The sequence below is a fragment of the Phalaenopsis equestris genome, unplaced genomic scaffold (genome assembly GCF_001263595.1).
Source record: "Phalaenopsis equestris unplaced genomic scaffold, ASM126359v1 Scaffold000002, whole genome shotgun sequence".
NCBI classification, from domain to species: Eukaryota; Viridiplantae; Streptophyta; class Magnoliopsida; order Asparagales; family Orchidaceae; genus Phalaenopsis; species Phalaenopsis equestris.
This window is the reverse complement of record NW_018164444.1, coordinates 72,073,563-72,094,696: the sequence shown is the minus strand read 5'-3', so window position 1 is coordinate 72,094,696 and position 21,134 is coordinate 72,073,563. Positions and strand designations below refer to the sequence as shown.

The following is a 21,134-nucleotide window of genomic DNA, read 5'->3' as shown; positions in this document are numbered from 1 at the left end:
TAGTGCGACTCTTACCAGAATACCAAAGTTTAAAGCCTAAATTATCAATCTCCTTAGCCTTTTCTCCCACCCACTTAGTTTCTTGAATACATAAGATATTAATTTTTCTATGAATCATAATATCAACTAATTCCATTAATTTACCATTGAGAGTGCTTATATTCCAAGATCCTATCCTAATATTAGTTTCATTAGTTTCATGGACTAACTTCTTTACCCGCATTCGCCCGTAATGTGGGAACCCTTGCTTATTTAACACTACACCCGGGCGCCGGTGTAGCGGCCCTTGCACACTTTTCACTGTATTCAGGCTATACAGCGCGTCGCTTCCAGGGGACGCCCTAGCACTTACACAATGATCAAAAGGATTCATGTCATGATTTTTTCGACAAGTTTTACGCTGGCAATCAAATTTCATATACTTTAAAAAACATTTCCACTTCTATCAACACAAATCCTAAAGTGTTTCAATGCAAGACTTGTCAATCATATAAGCAAGATCTAAATTTCAACCCTAATCCATATGACATGTGGGGCCACTGGAGTGAACAATATCTTAAGTGGCATGGGTTTATAATTTTTTGTTGATGAACATGCTACAACCAATTCAATCTTTCTAATAAAAAGAAAGCTTAAAACATTTCAATTTTCCAAAAATTGCTCGATTATATACAAACCCAAATTCAACTCTTCCAGACCAATAATGGGAAATAATATTTTCATTTCATTCGTAGAGATCACCTTCATCAAAGACTTATTCATCATAATATTTATATTCATACTCCCCAATAAAGTGGGATAACAAAACAAAAATTAGACACCTAGAGATACTTGATCAATTATAACCACCAGTACAATCCAAATACATTAAAGAAGGTTGATTGTCAAATGGGTAAAATAAAAAATTTTGAATTCAGAAGAGAAATTTTCTTAGCCCTTTTGCATGTGCATTTAAACATTATTTAGATTTATGGGAGCAATGCATTATAAATTTCTTATATTGTAGAATGCAATATTCATGCACAAATAATCACACATAAATTAAGATGATACAAACTCTCTTAAATAAATTATAATTATACGAATATTTAGTTAATTGATGATACTTTTAAAAGAAGGCATCTATTATTTACTAATTGCTCATTAAAATATTTAACTGTTCAGTATATTTTAAAAAAATGAGATGTTTCTTTAAATGCTTATTTATGAAAATGTGTTGAGCTTAAGAATTGTCGTGTTATCAAAAGATCAGTTAACAATGACATGTTTATGTACCTATATAGATAAGGAAAAGTGGTCGATAATTGTAGTTCAATAATTATAATGTTGCGCTCCACCTGAGCTCTATTGAATTTGATGATGATATTTTAAGTTGGATTTATACTCTTATGTGGTATGGGTCTATAACCAGGGCTGTCAAAACGGCTCGTTGTTCACGAACAGCTCGTGTTTGGCTCGTTAAGAAGCTCGTGTTTGGCTCGTTCGCTAAGTTAATGAGCCGAACACGAACAGCACAAACAAATATTTGTTCGTTCGTGTTCGGCTTGTTTTGGCTCGAAATACTACTAATTAATTATATATATATTTTTTATGAGTATTATTTTTTAAAAAAATTAATTGACTACAAAACTACAAAGATTTCAAATTATGTTTATAATCAATTAAAAGTATTAATAAAGAACATAGAATAAAAATTATTAAATTAGATTCAAATGATGTTTTAAATCTTGTCTCAATCCTTAACAACTTATGAATATGCGATTAGGGTTGTCAAAATGACTCTTTGTTCGTGAACGGCTCGTGTTCGGCTCGCTAAGCAAATAAACCGAACACGAACACACTTTTTGAGCTCGAAATATAAACGAGTCGAACACGAGCTGGGTCTGGGCTCGCTCGTGTTCGGCTCGTTTACACCCCTATCTATAACTTAAACTTTTAATGGCCGATAAACCTAGACAATCACACATGACGCGCTTTAGGGCCAACATGAATTACGTGGTGGAAAAAAAAACAAGCAAGAAAATAACTCGATACAATTAAATTACATTGTAAGTAATTAAATCATTACTAAAATAAAGTACTAAGATAATTATATTTGACAATTATGTTGTTATTTCTTTTGTTCAAACATATAAATGTTATTTCTCATGTAACCAACTTTTAATTCGAATGTTATAGTAATATATTACTCCAAATATGCTCAGTTTCATGATTAGTAATCTTGAATATTTGAATTTTATATTATAATTATTTATTTTGTTGAGCTGCATAGCTCATGAGTTTATTATTCTAGTTGTTCTGTACAGGTAAAAGGAAAAGAAAATATAAAGTTAGAACTGAGTAAGAATGACACGGGGAGGGTCACAAAAGAAAATCCAGCGATCGAAGCGATGCGGGAAGTCTTGCAACATAATCGACTCCCATTTTTCATAACTGAGCCAAACAAGTCCAAGTTTTTTCGACGTTGAGGAGTCGGTCGGCCCTCTTAGGCCACTCTTATAGGCCATTTGGGGTTGTGGTTTTACTGTGGTGCAGTCTGGGACCGCAGTTTAGGTTGTTTGGATTCTGTAGTTGCAAGGGCGCTTTGATAAATCTAATCGAAACGCAGGCCGCAGCTTCAACCCACGGCCCACGTTCCTTCGATTTTATTTTTAGTAGTTGCCCTTTTGTGTTCTTTCCGCGGCTTCGCTCTTGTTTCTCTGCGGCTTCGTCGACTCGACTATTTCTCTAATTTCTCTTCTCTCAATACCCTTGGATCTGTGGCTCTGGTGCCTAAGCATTGTCTTTGGTTGCCTCTTGTTGGTTGCGTGTGATTGTTCTGGTGACCCTTACATATTTCTCCCTCTCAACTCTTTTCTTCAACTCGATTTGGTGGTTTTGTGCACTCTGTTCTCTGTGCAGTGGTTCCCTTTCTTTAATTGGTGGTTATTGCGGCGAGCTTTATATTCTCTTTTCATATCCCTTGTCTTTTTTGGCTTGGTTTGATGGTTGTGCGCATTATGAGCTCTATGCGGTAGTCCCCCTTCTATCTCTCCCCTCTGTTCCGGTAAACTTTGCTTTGTCTATTAGGTGGCTTTATGATTCTGCACATATTAAAGTGCAATAGTTCTCAGTTTGGTTGTTGGTTTCCTCTCCCCTTATTTCTCTCTTTACTCGGTTTGGTGGTTTTCGTTTGAAATGCTCGGTTGATGATTTTGATGCTTCGTGTTGCATCCATGATGGATTTGGTTTATGTTTTTGATATGCTCGGTTGTGATACATATCAACTGAGCATATCATGGATGAATTTGATTCTTTGTTGCATACATAAAACTCGGTTGTGACATGCTTGGTTGATGATTTTGATGATTTATGTTGCATCCATGATGCTCGATTTGATGCTTCGTGTTGCATCCATGAAGCTAGGTTTGATGCTTTACACTTTATGTTGCATCCATGCTTAAGCTTGCTCGTATATGTGGCTTTATACTTTATGAAGCCCGGTTTGCATCATACAAATATTTTATGCTTTGCTTGTGATACGCTCGATGGTGGTGGTGTTCGCATTTGAACATTCAAAACATATATGGTGGTGTGATGGTTGTGGATGTGCAGGTTTGTGTAGGCGCTTGCCCGAATTTTGGTTGGTGTGTGTGTGTGCTGGTGTGTGTGTGTGCTGGTGTGTGATGTGTGCAAGTGTGTAGTGTGCGGAGGTGGTGGTGTGATTTGTGATGTGTATTACACGTTGATTCTTAGGGTTTTGTATGACATGGGCAGGTGTGTGGATGTGTGGATGTGTGGTGTGTGGATGTTTATGTGTTGGTGGATGTGTTTGTTCGTGGGTGAGGTGGTGGTGGAAGGTGTGTGGGTGTTGGTGATGGTGGATGTGTTTGTGTGTGGAAAGAGATTGTTGTTAATTTGTGACATTCTTTTTTTGTATCTCTCGGGATTTATGTTAATTATTTTTTTCATTATAGTATCACAATGGTCAAGACAAAAGAGGTTGATTCATCTGCGATGTAGGATAAGAATACAAACATAATATTTTGAGACATTTGCCTCGAGGAAGTTGAACTAGGAAATAGATTAATAACCTATTTCAATAAGGAAGATTGACAAAATATTATTAGAAAATTAAAGAAAAGTAAAGACAAATAGTATGATATGATGCAATTAGGTTGGAAGATTTCACCGACGAGAGTAATCGAGCATGGAGAGTATCCTAGAAGAATGGCTTAGCTTGTGACATACGCCGTCTGCATTTTAAAAATAATATTATCATATTATTAATTGTTGCTTAATAGTCATTTTATTAATCTTGGTAATCATACTACTCACTGTTAAGTGAGGTGTATATCTTTATTTTGAAATTTTTTGTAATGGATATTTGCTTTTAAGTATGGATTGTACTGGTATGAAGAGTTTTGTTACAAATAGCATTACTATACAAGAACAAAATAGTTATTTGTCTAGAAACAGTTGTAGCACAATCGTTTTCAAACTACAATAAACAAACGGACAACCAGTTGGCAACTGCTGCGCAACAGCTTATTACTAACAGAATTTGAAGCCATGACACATGGAACTTAAAATAAAATGTGACTTGGATGCCTTATAAAAGGTTTAAAATTTACCACTACATAACCTCAAAAAATGAGGTGTGATAGGCACACCATTATTAGCAATGCAAAAGACCCCGTCCACCATGATCATGGAATAAACATAATGAAATAAATACACTTTATAAAGGAAAATTTTGATCCAGGAATTATCAAAATCAATTACACTCTAGCAAATCTTCATAATATCAGTATCCTTACTGAAGCTCCAGATCAATCATAATTTTGACAACCTTACTTCAAGCTAAGAATGATCAACATATATTGCAAGCTTGAGGTCAGTGTGAAAATCCTGTTCTTAGAGTCACTATGACAGTCACTCGCTGCCAACTTGTGAGTTGAGACAACTGCTCCTGCAAACCAGAAAATCTGCTTCTTACCAGCTTGTATCCATGTAAATCAATTCAACATCCCAGCTGCTGCCAACTTGCCATAGCGCCAGCTATTGCTTCTACTGCCTGCCTGCAGCATTCCAGAAAGGTATTGCTGGCCCGCCAACTGGTTCCATCAGCCTACAGCAACTCCGCCTAATTTACAGCCAATCAGATATCTAATCCTCCAGCTCAGTAATCCAGCAACCCCTGCCATGTCATATGTTGTCCGCCAGCTTTCCTACTAATGAGGAAAGGGGTTATTCGCTCCATTCATTCCCAATTTATAGTTATATAATGTTATTCCTATTTTTTGCCTCCTTATTTGGTTAATTTTGCCTGATTTTATTTCCCTGTTTTTCTTTCAATATTAGGCTCACAACTTATGATATAACTATTGCAACTCTTATCTATTGTAATATAAAAATAAGAAACATTCTTCTCTCATATTCTTCAAAAGGCTGCTTTAAACTTTGTCAATTATTTTAGAATAATCAACCATTCTCCTTCAAATATAACTTAGAAATAAAATATAAATTTTCCAACATTGCTTAAACAACTAGCATCAATTGCTGGAAAGACTGAGGCTCTGTTTGGTTTGGCTTTTTTAGTGCGGTGTGGCACAGCGCCGCGAAATTCCCCGAAATCCCGTTGTTTTGTTCGGCTTCGCCCCCGCCGCTTCGTGCGTTATGCCTCGAAAGCGGGCAGCGGGGGTATATGCGTGGACCAGCTTTGTGGCCGCGGCTTTTACCCCCATGCCCCTTGGTATGAGCTCTAATAGAGCAGTTATATCTTCGCGCGAGCTTCATCCCTTCTCCTCCTCTTCTATAGTCGGTGACGGTTTCTCCCGATCTCGTGATCTCGTCAAAAAGAGGGTAATTTCTCCCCCACCCTGTTATCTGTTGGCGGTTTTTGTTTTTATTTTTTGCTTTGATCTTATTTTTGGGTTTGTTAGATCTATTGGCATACCTTTTGTTTGTTGTATAGCTTGGATTTTTTTGGCAAACCTTGGATGTCTTCAATAGTCACACATATGTTTCTCTGCCTTGGAGAGCAGATGAACAACAAACGAATCCTTTTTGAAGCTAAAAAAATTTTAGGATTTTTGCAGAGTTAAACATTGGCCCTGTCTTCTCATATAAATACATAATAATTTTTAAACAGTTTTAGCAAACAAGGGCAGCTTGGTCATTTCTCCAGAAAAAGCTGCCTCACAGCTATTTTCACACAGCTGCACCAAACAGACAGCCAGCTCCCCCGCAGCTGCTTCCCCGCAGCAGTTTTCTGGAGCAACACAGCTGCAGCTGAAAAGCTGAGAAGTTGCAGCTACGCCAAACAGACCCTGAATAGGGCCTTCGAGTTTGTATGACAGTACAGTAGTCTTTTAGAATTAAGGTAGAAAGCCAAAGTCGCAAGTTCAAAACCAAAAAAATAAATAAATAAATGAAGCACAAACTGCAAAGGGAATTCTCACACGAAAACAATCATTGCTGACATCATATATTAACCAAGTTAAAGCATTTTAAGTAGTATAAATTTCTTCATCTAAAATGTAACTCAAATTATTCAAAGGAAACTTACATATATTGTTAGAAAATAAGCAACAGGGGAATAATGAAAGAACCTGTCTGGAAAGGCAGCCGAATTGAACGGACACATGTGACTAACTTCTTTAAGATTTACATTACTATAGAGCAACTTTTTGTTGCTGCTGTAAATAACCGTTGGCCTATCAGAAGCAGCAAACACATGTGTGGTATCCTTTGACGAAAATGTTCGTAGAGTGATTGGCTGTGTTCCAAGAGATACCTTCTTCCTATCAGACAACTCACCGGTAGCTAAATTCAACAAGAAGTTGAAAAGATGCCCATCTCCAAGGGCACATAGCAAATATGAGATCTGAAAGAATAAGAGGCTTTCATGAAAAAAAAAATCAAGATACATGCTAAATTAGTAAGGTAGCAAGATTGGTCAACGCTGAATAATAAATTATATACATACAAGTAAAAAGAGTGCAAATATTAACTTACCCCTTCAAAAGAGCAAATTAAGACAGAGCGTGGTATTATTTCTCCACCAAGACTCTCTTTCGTAATAAGATCCAGGCTTGGTAGAGAAAAGATTCTGACGCTTATATCAGTCCACATACCAACCGCAGCCAGTGAACTAGAAGTAGCTTTTTCACCAATTAGATTTATGTCTAGACAAGATATCTCATATTCCAACTGTATATGCTTTACTTCAGTCAGCTTTCCGTCCCCAATTTCAAGATAAACAAGATGACCACCTCCAATAGCCAACAAAACCTGCGATAGTCAATGACAAGAACTCTTCTGAACAAAAGATGATAAATGAATAAATAATTAGATCTAACCAATAGCAGCTACTCAAGATTACCTAAAACTTAAGGTTATCCCCATCTCTAACCAAAAGAAAATTCAAAGAACAAAAATTAAGACATGAGTAGCAATAGAAGTGGCAACATTAACTGAAAACCCAGCAGGTGCATTCCATTGATCGCTAATACAAATAATGAAAAAAGAGTAGAAATTTCTTACTGCTACTACATTTTTTTAAAACAAAGGTCAAGGGCCTTCTATTTTTCTCAAGGGGCAAAAGAAGATTAATGAATAAATAATTAGATCTAACCAAATACTGCTACTCAAGATTACCCAAAACTCAAAGTTATCCCCATCCCTCACCAAAAGAAAATTCAAAGAATAAAAACTAAGACCTGAGTAGCATTAGCAGTGGCAACATTAACCGAAAACCCAGCAGGTGCATTCCATTGATCCTGCAGCTCACGAGATGTACAGCTTACAAGCCGAACAGAACTTGCAGTAACCTGTTACAAAGCAAAAAATAGTCTAATTTTATTGGGTTTTGAATAGTCAATGTTTAACTCAAATAAGCTTATAAAACGTAAGCATAAAGCAAGCATCTGTACTTGTTATGGAAAACAAAACTTGGTATATCAGCACCTGAACAAGCTGATCATGCAAGGCGTTTTGGCAAAACAACGTCTGTGCTTGTGCATAGAAGCCATCTATCTCAGTTTCTTCTAACTCATCCTCCATATTCATAGCTAGGATACGTGTCTCACTAATAAAGCTTACAACCAAAAAGGTGTCATTTGGATCAGAAGTAGAAGATCTTAAAGACCATAGCCCTTTGATACCTTGAAGTTCTACTGACGCCTAACAAGTAGATAAAGATAGACTAAAGCAAAACTCCTAAAGAAAAAAACTGATAAAATTTTCAATCATATTTCACATTAAAAACATTGAAAAAACACACCTGTTCATTTATGCCTATGCCATTTCGAACAACACGAAGTGAACCATCTTTGTAAGCTCCCGAGCAAGTGACCACCTGACCTTGCCCTTGCCTCTCAAGATCCACAACGCAGAAGTCAACAATTGGGCCAAGATTGACATATTTTTCAATAACTTCAACATACGATCCTTTTTCATCTGGTTGCAGATTAAGTTTGATAAGCTGTTTAATGTCAGTAATGTAGAGCTTAGTACAAAGGTAAATAACTACGAAAATCAAGATAGCATCATGAACTTGATATGGTTTTAAAAAAAATTCTTGAAAAAAAGAATCATGCAAGATTTAATATATGAGTGTGACCCTCATGAACATGAAATAAAAACATTATAGCGCAATACCAAGCCATCTTTTCGGGAGAATTTCAATTATACATGAAAGGCACATTTTTCCAGTTATTAGCAGAAATTATCAAACAAAGCAAGAGGGAACAAGTGTTGATCATTGCTTCATACAAACCTGTGAATCCCCATACTTAGAACCAACATATACAACTGCGTTATCAAGATATGAAATTGATGATGCAACAGAGGTCTCTCCAAGGTGCTCAATTTTTAGGCCGGTGATCCTAACATGTAAAAGGAAAGCTCAAGTCTCCAACATAGAATTACAAGAAAGGTGAACTAAGCAATGCTACTCCTTTTGAATGAAATTTGTCTAAACCATTATTGCATACCTTTCTCTTTCATGAGAGATGACGAGTAAATGCAAAAGTCCAGAATTATCACCAAGCAAAAATCGAGAACCATCAGGATCAACCCTACCATATGCTCTGGTAATTGACTGAAAAGACAATTACTTTCTATAAATAAAATACAAAAAAAAGATAAAATTGTGCAGAAAGCGAGAAAATGAATATAGTTAAGAGCATATGAAAGACGAGAAAAGTGACAAAAATGGTCTCGAGTCTTTATAGTGGTACATCTTAGTCTCAGAGTCTATTAAAGTGTCAATTTAGTTCCTAACTCTATTAGTAGGGGGTCAAGATAGTCCTCACTGTTGACTATTTTAACCGATATTAAAAGAGTCTAGGGAGTAATTTGACACGTGTATATACTCTAGGACTAAAATAACTCCATGTAAACATTCAAGGTACTATTTTGACACTATTAAAAATTCGTGTAAATAAGGAGCACATGCATACTGGTCGAATAGGGATAGCCTTGAATGAAGAGCCATTGCAATACACAATAGTCTCCTCCCCAATAATAACAACACCACCTAAAGGCAATGGAACGGGTATTAACAAACCAGCACCATTATCAAGATTATTCTGCGACCATGGACCCTCGATAAAATCCTTATCCTTGAGTGCAACCTCATATGTCTTAAGGTGGCGGGCATCTTTGTTATCCTACCATAATAAACAATGCAGTAGTATTAGTTCTACATTAAACTTCAGCTTAGCAAATCAAAACCATCAATTCTTATGATTGGCAAGGCTTCCAAACAGAAGAAAAGCTCAGGCTAGTCTTGCAAGCTCTCTAAACTTCTGCGTATCAATGTAATGAACAAACCTGGTACAGGACTGCAATTGTAGGTTTTGAACACCCATACAGAAACTTGATATCCAAGACTTGAAGCTCTTCGAGTCTATGACAAATGATAGTACAAATGCCATAATCACATAACAGAAAAAATAAATGTCAAAGTGAGCCATATTTAAAGAATTATGAGAAACCTGATAGCCCCATAGCAGCAAAGAAAGTAAAATGTAGGCAAGCAACCTCAACTCGGCACATTATGAAGATTAAAAAGCATCTTGAAGGTTGATGTGAGAAATAAACTTGGTGAATAACTCAAATGGGACAATAAACAAAGGCAAGAGCAAAAATTCTATCATTGAAAGTCCACTGAATGCGAAACAAATTTATCTGTGAAAGGATTAGTATAGCTCCAGTGGCAAACAAGTTTAGAGAGTGTCGTCTTATATGGTTTGGTCACATTAAACGATGCCATCTAATGATCCGGTTATGAGAGTATATGTTTTAGATTCGACTTACGTTAAGAAAGACAAAGGTAAACCTATAAGGACTTGGGTATATTGTATAAAAAAATGATCTAAATCTATTAGAATTAAATGAAAATGTGACACTCAATAGGACACAATGGAGAAAAGAAATAATGTAGCTGACCCCACTTAGTGAGATAAAGGGTTATTGTTGTTGTTGTTGTTGGTGGTGGTGGTCGTGTTATTGCTGCCCACTGAAGAATATGCAAATGAAGCAAAGAACCTAATATCATACACGAAATCATCATAGAAAGAATGAAAAAGAACTTCAAACACGTCAAAAAAAAACAAGAATTACAATTACCATACATATTACTGTGTGATTAAGGCAATAAAGACCAAACCGAAAAATGATTTTCATTCAAATGAAGGGGCAACTCAACATAAATACCGTGAATAAAAAAGTAAGGAAAATTTTTTTTATAATTTAAAACAATGATCTATAGGACAGTTTCATATGCAAATGCAAACATATGGAATAAAAAAAGCAAAAAGATACATTTAAAGAATAAATTTATCATAAAAAAAATTCAGTAAGGATCGTTTATTTATCAGTATAAGGGATAGAGGACAAGCCAAAGGCAGTAAGCAGTAGCCTCTATTGTAATATGGAGGACATAAGTTAAAACAAGCAAAACCGTCCCCAGACCCTACATCAACAGGAGAAGAACAAACAAAGGTGCCATATAGAAGAAGAAGAAGAATAAAGTGAGGAATGAGATGGAAGTGAGGAAGGTGTATAAGGTGACTTTTCTTCTACAAAAGTGCAAAAAACGTACTCAAACTTTTAGAATTTTGTGCCTCAGGTTCTAAAGCACTACCCCTCAACAAATATAATTTCTCCATTGCTTAACAAGCAAAGAAGCAAGTAGTAGCAAAACAATGTTTGAATGCAAAAAAAAAAAAAAAAAAAAAAAAAAAAGCATGCCAAAACAATTTCCAACAATCTATATTGAATTCATATATTTTGTATTGGCTATGGAGAAGCTTACAAAGTATATTCAAAGTGAGATTTGAGATACCTTAGTGAATGCATTTCGAAGATGATATAATTTTCATCAATGAGACATACTTTAAAATAAGTTAATATTTAGAGAAACGAAAAAAATAAAAAAATGGAATGTTTAAAATTAGTAGAATAAGTAATTGGTATAAGATATGAAATTTTAGTGGATATGGCAAAAACAATTATCAAGTAATATTATTAGCAAATAAAGCGATACCAAGATATGATAATTTTTAGTATCTTGGTTCCATTATATAGAAGAACGTGATATAAATGAAAATACTAAAATTGAGTGATTAAAAATGAAGTGACTCAAAGATGTTATGTGATAAAAGGAACAAAACTTGAAGGCAAATGCTACAAATGACAAAAAAGAATACATGCATGCATGCACGCACGCACATTCACATAACCTACTCAAAACAAACAAAAACCAAGGATAGTAACTAGATAAAAAATGGAATGAGTGACATATACAAAATCCAGCATTCAAAAGGTTCTACAAGTTAAGAAAAAGGGAGTTGTTTAGTTGGCCCTATAATTTAAAAGGATTCTCATATCCTTCTTGGGGTTAGGACAAGATCACAAGCATAAAAAATTGACATTTAATGTGTGTGTGTGTGTGTGTGTGCACATATATACGTTATCATACGTCGAAAACTAAATAAAGTTCTTCCTTCCTACTACTGCCAATCACACAAGTCTTCTCCAAAATAAAGTAGTACTAGCAGAAGAAATAAAAACTGGCATACATGCTACCTCCACACGTATGTGGGCCCTAGTTTACAGCTACTTCACCAACACCCCTGTCATAACATTGCATCTAGTTTCAGCTATTTCACCACACCCTTGCCACAACATTGCATCAAAGGAGTTCAGTGACCATCAGACGAAGAAAACTGTTAGCAGCATAGGCCTTGAATAAAATTCACAAGGAACCTTATACTGAAGATATTCCTATTCCTTAACGTTACTTCAATTTCTAGAATAAATGAAGGCGCATGCTAAGAGAAACATAGTTGGAGATACTTGGGTGAATTTATCTTATGTTGAATAGTCTATACTAGTGTAATGATCTACCATTGTAACATTCAGAATGAGAAGCACCGCTTTGATGCCATTTGCTATCAGTAGATTCACTTCAATGTGTAGCTTATGTGGGACATCTCATGGGTGTTAAATTCAGACATCAACCTTCAGTCTTTGAAGCTTAAGGAAAAAGTTTTAGAAAGGGCTCACAGAAGTCTAAAATATGGCCATACAATAGAATCAAGAGTGAATTATTAAGATATTGCCTCAATAATATTGGCAAGTTAAGCACAAAATTAAAAAAAAAAGATGATTTTAGAATAATTTTAAAAAAAAGCATTTTTTTCGCTAAATAAAAACTTCGAATAATCTTTCAATACAAAAACAAGTTGAAGCTTTGTTATCATGGATTAACACTAAGTAAAAAAACTGACCAGATTTTGGATTTTAATATTGAATTTTTCAAGTTCTTAAACACTCATAAATAGGAGACAAATATCTTGATCAAAATTTCTAAATCTGTTGGAAATTGGAAGTGAGTTGATTTAGAAGATGGAATCAATTTGGCTTAGATCAATTTGATTCGTTTTTAAAGATTCATCATGTCGTTCTCATTGGTCAAGTTTGACTTCATTTCTATGGTTGTTGAGTTTACTTTGTCTGAATGGATTGTGCTTTGTCGTTTTGGATCCATGAGATTTGTTATTTTTTAGTAATTATGAAATATTTTCTTTCACCGTAGAATAATGACGAATTGTGAAAATATGAAGGCTTCTTCTTGAATCCAAACAGAAATGGTAAGATCCTATTATTTGCACATGAATGGGTAATATCTCTCATTTTCTTTTGTGGGTTTCCTTCGGTTCTTGGATTTGCATACAAGAAAATTCCTCCTTCTGTCTTCAATCACCTAAGTTGTGAATACCCCTACAGTAGCCAAATAAATTTTACAATTAATTCTAAGCACACCCTATTATTTTTTTGATTGGGTAAGTTGAGCTTATTTCTTTACGAATTAGTCGATGCTTGCATTATTTCGAGAGAAGATTTTTTTTCTCTTTACCGATTCCTCAATTAAAAAAAAATTTTAATGATCTTTCATTCCAAATGAGAAGATTACATTACCTTGCTGATTTATGAGAAATTTAGTTATTTTTTTGGATTAATGTTTTGAATCATCAAAGCATTGGATTTTAATTTTCTTTCAATAACAAATTATGAATTATGGGGATTAATGCTAATTGATGTTTGAACAAGAATATTAAAAAGATCTTTATAGTATATGTGTTAAAGGCTATTAAAGATTGGAAGGTATGTTCTGATATTTTGCTCATAATTTATATATTGATATCATGACTTAGATGAAGATTATAACAGTTTCTTTATTGGTTCTAGTCACTTTGGACTAAGAATCCATTAGAATGGTATTATGATCATTTGGAATTTGCAAGAGCCGATTACATTGTGTCTGTTTGATATATAGTTCTAGTCACTTCTGCTTCATCCAATGTAATCATTAAGAAAAAAAAAACCTTGTCAAAATATTATTAAGAACTTGTTAACTTAATAAGCCATTTATATTTATCTGAATGTTTCTCAAATTATTACTTATATCACAGTAAAGACTTCACAGCATTGGTGATTAAATCTTGCCAATGGATAATTACATATGCTCAGATGTTTCAACATTCTTTGAAATGGAATAGTCGATACTACTTTATTTTCATAGGAAAGCTTGTATAAATCATAAACATCCTTGTAATTCGTTCATTACGGCAGTGGAGAAATTTATGTGTATGCCATACAATGCCTATGCATTCATATATCAAGGGTTGAATTTCATCACTTCGTCTTATCTGCAAATCACTTCATTTGTGCGCAAGTAACCATATGGGTGATATTTTGATATGGAATGTTGCTTAAACTTTGTTGTGATTCTTTCCAAGAACTATCAAATTTTAGCTCATAAACATGAGCCATTTTTTTTTTTTTCTCGCCTGTTTCTCGCCTGTTGGGAAGTGTAATTGTGTAATTTTTTATTCTCTCCTTTCTTTTCTCCTCTTAACTAACACACTTGGCAAGAGACAATTATTTGGTTGGTTAGAATCAAGAAGAAATTCTTGGTTTCTTTCGACAATCTCTTTGATGACCCTTTTCAATCAATATCTCAAGATTAATGTACATATCAAGAAAATTTATGAATTTACGTAAACTCCTTATGTTATCCAATACTTTTATAAAATATAAACATATATATAACTCCAGTCTTCTTATATTTACTTATCTAACGTTTGAAATGAAAAGGAATGAATTTCTGGCTTCAAATCAATGGTGTCCACATATATGTAATACTCTCAACTCATAATGTATGTAAATGGAATTTTAAATATCCAGATGTACAATACTTAAATTGATTATATAGACTCAGATTTTTCTGATTTTTCTTATACTTAATACTTCAATTCTTCGAGTATCCACATTACAAAGGGCTTGACTTCAATTTACATATCTATGAGCCTGACGAAGTTGGGGTCAGTATTTTGTTTCTATGTGCTGCAATTTGTACTATAAACAAACGGATGCTTTTATTTCAGTTTCTCAAATAAGATATTTGAGAATGTGGAAGAAAAATGTGGTGATTTCAGAATAATAACACACTCAAGGTGCCGGGATAAAATTATTGATGATTTCATCTTTAAAGATGGAATAGAAAGGCTGAATATGAGATTCCTAACCTTGCATTTCCTACTGTCTTTTATTGATAATATTATTTACACTTGTTGTGGTTCGGATGCATCTTGTGAATTTTGAGTGAGGAAGACAGTTCTTAGGAAAGAAGTAAATCAATACACAACAAGTATTTATTCATTTTTTCCACTTGAGAGATTCCTCTGACGATGATGTTTCTTTAGGTGTTGATCTCATGAGATTATTAACTATTATTATATAAAACTGTTATTGTTTTTTTTTAAGTCCATATATCGATATGGGATGAAGAAAGGGATCAATTTTGGGGATACCTACACACCCACTACACAATCCTTACATGTTTACATATCTAATACCTAAATTCTAATATTTACATGCATAACACTCAAAACTTTAATATATCATCAAAACAATAAAATAAAATACCACCTTCACCTACATTTCAAAAGCGAAATACCCATTTTCATGCATAAATAAGATGATATGAATGCAAAATGGTTAAAGTTTGACATCAAAAATATAAATACATAAAAATTGAATAGTATGTATGCAAGTTTTCATATAATTATCCCAATGTCAATTGTGGAAATATTTAGAGTTGGGTAGAAATATCCAAATGGTTGTAACTTTATATGGATCATTGAATTGGATTATAAGTTGGCGATATTAAGTCAATAGACAATGTTGTATAACAAAATAGGCAATGATGTATAACACAATAGGCAATGATGTAGAATAGTACCACGCTCCTAACCTAATGATATCATGAAGGTTTAGGACTAGAAATGATAATAAAAAATAACAGACTGACAGTTGCCCTTTCATTCTTTGGGTTGCTGGTGGCTCTAACCCATATTTTAAAAAACTTGTGGACAATTTCTTTGTGATATCAGTTACTAAAAATCTTAAAACCAAAACACTTCATACAAAAACATTACATACATTAGTGGGGACTTTGGGATGCTACCTTTTATATGTCCACTTGTCAATCAGTTGATAGGGATTTTAGAGTTGCCCATCCATAAAGGGTATTCCTGGTAGCTTCTACTCGGTATTGGTCTATGCAATTCAATGCTCCGGTTGTCTGTGAGATTGTTATGGCTGAAAAGCCTAAAACTGAGCCCTTCCTTAACTTAAATACTTATAACCAATTCTGATTTTCCATATGTTCACAACTTGATATTACACAAACATACATGCTTATATTTTTATATTTAAATATTCAATGTTTGTCCAATTCTAAAATACCTATTCTATATAATTGTAAATTTGTAGAAATGTCATCAGATGCGGCAGGAACGCACTAACCATTTCTCTTTTACTGCATTTTACTGTACATGTTCTGTTATACATGCAATATTATTATTTTGTTATTATTTATTGCATTTCTGTCAGGTGAAATAAAACTCTAGCATAGCGAACATAGGACATATGTTTAGGATTGCAAACATTAAGTGCATAATTTATTTCACTTTCATAAGAAGCACTAGGGCAGAGAAAGTAGGACATGTTTAAGAGGAATCCCTATAACACACAACTGACACAAACTTTTGACAAAGTTTAACTTCAATAATTTTCAAAAATTTCATAACAAAACACTTTCAATTAAACAAAATTATAAAATATTTTAAAGTCTGATATAAACTAAAATATTAATAATAACATAATAATAATAATTTAACTTTTGAATTTACAAGAATTTTCTGGGATGAGGTAACCGACGGTTACTAAAAAGAGTTCTTCGGGCTAGAAAAATTTAATAACTTGTTTAGACTAAAACCCCGTTTGGGGCAGTTTATAGGTGCGGCGGCGTTTTGAAAACGTTGTCTATGCGTTTGTTTCTCCACCGCGTATTTGAAAACCGCATTTTAATGTTTATATTACACGCGGATCGCGGGTCTATCCCCGCGATCTGCGTTTTCCATCCTAGGTATTACTGCGATGCCGCTCGAAACAGTCCACTTTCGGCGCTCCTCTCCTCTTTCGTTATTTCGGCGCTCCTCTCCTTCTCCTTGGCCGAAGTCGCTCCGCAGGTAAGGTTTTCTCCTCCCTCCGATCTTCTCGGCCTTCCGGTCTTCTCGTCCCTCTTTCATTCTTTCGGCGCTCCTCCCTCTGGTCTTCTCGTCCTTCTCCTTTTTTGTTTCTCCTGGAGGTTCCTTCTGTGGAAACTATCGGTGAATATGGAGATTTTTAGTAGATCCACTTTAGGGTTGATGATATTTATTGTGGAAACTTTGCTTTAATCCAATGTTGTTGTTATAGTTGCTGCTATGGTTGATGCTATGCTTGCTGTTGTAGTTGTTGTTGTATCAATTTGATGGTTTGTAGGCTGCCATCACACTCAAGTGCTCCCATTTGTGATTGTAGTGCTGGATTACTAGAAGGATGCTCTATGAAGTTTTTTTAGTTAGAATTACTAGAAGGATGCTCTATGAAATTGATAAGTGTTTTGTTTGGGGGAATTTTGTGAGGCAGTACAATCTTGCAACATTGATCTAGAAATTTGTGATTGTAGTACTAGAATAATTTATATTCGAGTGCTGCCATCACGCTCAAGTGCTCCCATTTGTTTGTCCCCCATGTCCTGAATTCATACGGTTAGTTCAATTCTATCTATACTATTTGTTCTTTGTGAACACACTCAAAAATACCATAAATTCAGCTATTAAAAAGTTGGATGCACACTTTCTAATGCAAGATTCTTGGTTGAATATATTTATGAGAAGAGGCTATTACTTTGCCCTATTGATTAATTTATTGGTGAAGGTTAAATTTTGTTTGTTGGAAGAGGTGGAAGTGGCTTTTGTGGCATTTCTTTGTTAGTGTTATATTCTCCAGATTTTCCTCGCCTTTTTATGGTGGAAACATATGCTTCTCAAATTGTGATTGATACAATCTTCATACCACCATCAAACCCTTTGTCACATTTTGGCAAGAAACTACCCCTGATAATGGAAGATTTTAGTTCATGCTCATGAATTACATGCTATTATCGATGCAGTTGGCTGCTGGCGCAAGTTTTTCTTGGGAAATTAATTTGCATAACAATTGTTGAAAGTGAAACATTTGCATTTAATGATACACAGAGAAACAAATAAATATAATTCTTACTCTTGTTGTAATGGTTTGATATACTTCAAGAATCAGATCATCTGAGTTCCAAGATTAAGGAAATTCTATAATGATTGAATTGCAGTGCAGTCCTATCTGCATTTGTAGGGGTCCTAGGCGCATGATGGCACAGTTAATGGTTCAATTTCATTGGATTGATGTGATGCTAAGCAATTTATTTATGAATGTCTTATTGCAAATGATCAATATGTCTATCATTGTCATTTCTTATTCAATGCATGTTGTGGAATCCGAGATCTATATATTTATAATATCTTAAATGCCAACATGGCAATGATAGACATATTGTTTGGTTTATTCCATGCATGTTGTAGAAATTCGATTTGTTTGGCTTTCAGAATGTATTCTGAAAATGATTCTCTTATTTTAATAGCAGCTTTGACATTATTTTATAACTAATGTGGATATATTACTTTATGTTGGTTAATAGTTTCACCTCTTATATGGTGGATAACGGTGGAGCAGTTTGGACGGCCACATAAATTTGTTGTCGGTAACCGCTGTCTCCATATTTCGGTAAGTATACTTTCTATATTTCCACAATTTTTTGACTAATCTATTCTATTTTTAACAACTGCAGGAAGATGAGTTCCAGATATTCAGGGAAGTTCGAGAAAGTGATGTGTCGGTGCGGGCTACCGTCCTTGCTACTCACGCCACGCCAGACACATACCTTCGAGAGGCAATTTTACAGGTGCCCGCGGTGGGCACAACGACAGGAAAACTGCAAATTCTTCAGGTGGGCCGACAAGGAGTATGTTTCTATGATATCCGAACTTGACACCGTTGCTCGGAGTTCGTCGAAATCAAAATTTCAAAACACCACATCTGGTTTGAGTGCTTACATTTCTACTGCATCCCAGTCAGACAGTTTTGCTCAGGGTTCTGGAGTGTCAGAATCGAACGGCATATGACGTGATTTGCTGCTACATTTTAAAGTTAACGTTATAATTTTTTCCCTTGTCATTTTGGCGTGTTATTTATTTTATTTATTTTTTGGATCTCATTATAGTCCATATTAGTATGTGGAGGTGCATTTTACTTTTGTGTAGGCTATTACTTTGCTCGTTTTATGTGATCAGATATATTTGTCTTATCTTCTCTTAACATTTGATCTTTAATTTTATTGATAAAATAACTAATTTTGCAACACAGATTATTAATTTAAATAAAAAAATTTCAAATAAATTGTTTACAAAACGTACGAACCAAACAGCTCAACAGTTTATCCAGAATATGGGCAGATTGATCATTTCTCCAGAATCAGCTGTTTTCAAGACGCACTAACCAAACAGCCAGACAGATTATCCGGATCAGCTGTCCATTAGCAGATTATCAGGATAATCTGTTTATCAGCAGAAGCTAGATAACTGCCCCAAACAGACCCTAAGTAATCTCAAAATATATAGTGATACTGAGACGACAGAGCCATGAAATTTTAACCGCCATCGCTAAATTCAAAAAATAAAATTGTCCCTTTTTAATAATTTAAAATTATTTCCCAACAACTGAACAAAGAACCTGGAGTAGGTTGTTCGAGGCATGTTTTCTCTCCTCTCCCCTTTTCTTAGTATGAGACGATGACACGATCAAGTGACGATTAATCTCCAGGCAACGGTCAAGACCACAACATGAAGCAAATGATGAACTTCAATTAAACCTTTCCATGGACTTAAATCCTCAGGATTTCGAAGTTGTTCGTCTAGCATAGCGTAAATCCTCACACCAACTATTATGGTTTCACAGGACTGTATGTCGTGCGATATAAGCACTAAATTCTTTTTAGGATTTCGATATTATCATTCGGTACGGCATAAATCTTCCTAACTTCTTGGGTCATTTGCATGATAATATGTCGTGTAGATATACGTCTAAAATTTTTAAATAAATTCTAGAATTGAAACATTATTATAACTTACCTTTTGAAGATGTAAAGCTAAATTATAGGTTAATATGAGATGTCACTAATATTTCCTCAATATCTTCAACATTTCCTAAATTTCATTTATTTGAGTTACAGAAATAACTGTTCCGCATTGAGCTTTTCCCTTTTGATTTTCCTACAATCAGTCGTAAAACTAAGCATTGAATTCTTGAAAATGAAACCCGATCTTAATCGAATGATTTTTTAAGAGATTTTAGCCACTTAATATATAATTAACTATAGGGGTTTACGCCTATGAGAGAATTAGTAACTCATATAATCTAAACTCTATCTAATCTGAGAGAATTAGTAACTCATACGATCTAAACCATATCTAATCTGAGAGAATTAGTAACTCATAAGCAGCATGGTCAGCCTAGCCAGCAGTCACACCATAGAGGATCTTACCGAACAGAGAATAAGAAGGGTCTGACCTTTTCGAAACGAAAGAGCATGGTATATTCCTTCAAAGATGAAGCTATACCCAAAAAGTTTAGAAGTTTAATGAAAAAGCCCGAGTTTAGATTGTCAGATCCAAAGAAAACCTGAGGAAGTCGACAAGAAACATCAACCCAATTATTGCCCGTACCACAGCATGCCTGAACATACCATAGAGGATTGTTTCGTTTTCAAGAATTAGCTCGAGAAAAATCTTAAGGAAGGGAATATAACAATCCCAAAAGAATATTTAAAAGAATCTAAAAAATGTTATGTAAATATGATTTCCGCCGAGCCTATCACTTAGATAGATCCGTATTCAGAAAAAGATAGATGGAGTACAGTTTAGAGCAAATCATCCAAGAAGATACTGGATCAAATTCAGACCACTTCAACTTAGGCAGTCGTTTAAAGTCTACAGCTTGCTTAGCCCAAGATGGAGATTTAGGGCCCGTTTGGGGCAGCTTATAACTGCGGGCGGCGTTTTGAAAAGGCCGTCAGTCCGTTTTTTTATTGTGTTTGGATAAATTAATGAAAAACTTAGTTTTCATTTCTTTAATAGACGTTGGCCCCGGATAGTCCC

The 21,134-nt window shown here is 34.6% G+C and overlaps 1 protein-coding gene across 1 annotated transcript in view; it reads right to left on the bottom strand.

Annotated features, from left to right (window-relative positions):
* Positions 1 to 21,134, bottom strand: part of LOC110039296 (DNA damage-binding protein 1) — an 82,495-nt gene that overhangs the window by 30,524 nt on the left and 30,837 nt on the right. The window contains exons 8-16 of the mRNA XM_020744308.1: positions 9,820 to 9,895; positions 9,447 to 9,656; positions 8,979 to 9,085; positions 8,762 to 8,870; positions 8,267 to 8,467; positions 7,951 to 8,166; positions 7,704 to 7,814; positions 7,000 to 7,275; positions 6,594 to 6,868 (exon numbers count right to left, since the gene is read on the bottom strand). Coding sequence (XP_020599967.1) covers positions 6,594 to 6,868; positions 7,000 to 7,275; positions 7,704 to 7,814; positions 7,951 to 8,166; positions 8,267 to 8,467; positions 8,762 to 8,870; positions 8,979 to 9,085; positions 9,447 to 9,656; positions 9,820 to 9,895 — 1,581 coding nt within the window. The remainder of the gene's footprint in view (positions 1 to 6,593; positions 6,869 to 6,999; positions 7,276 to 7,703; positions 7,815 to 7,950; positions 8,167 to 8,266; positions 8,468 to 8,761; positions 8,871 to 8,978; positions 9,086 to 9,446; positions 9,657 to 9,819; positions 9,896 to 21,134) is intronic.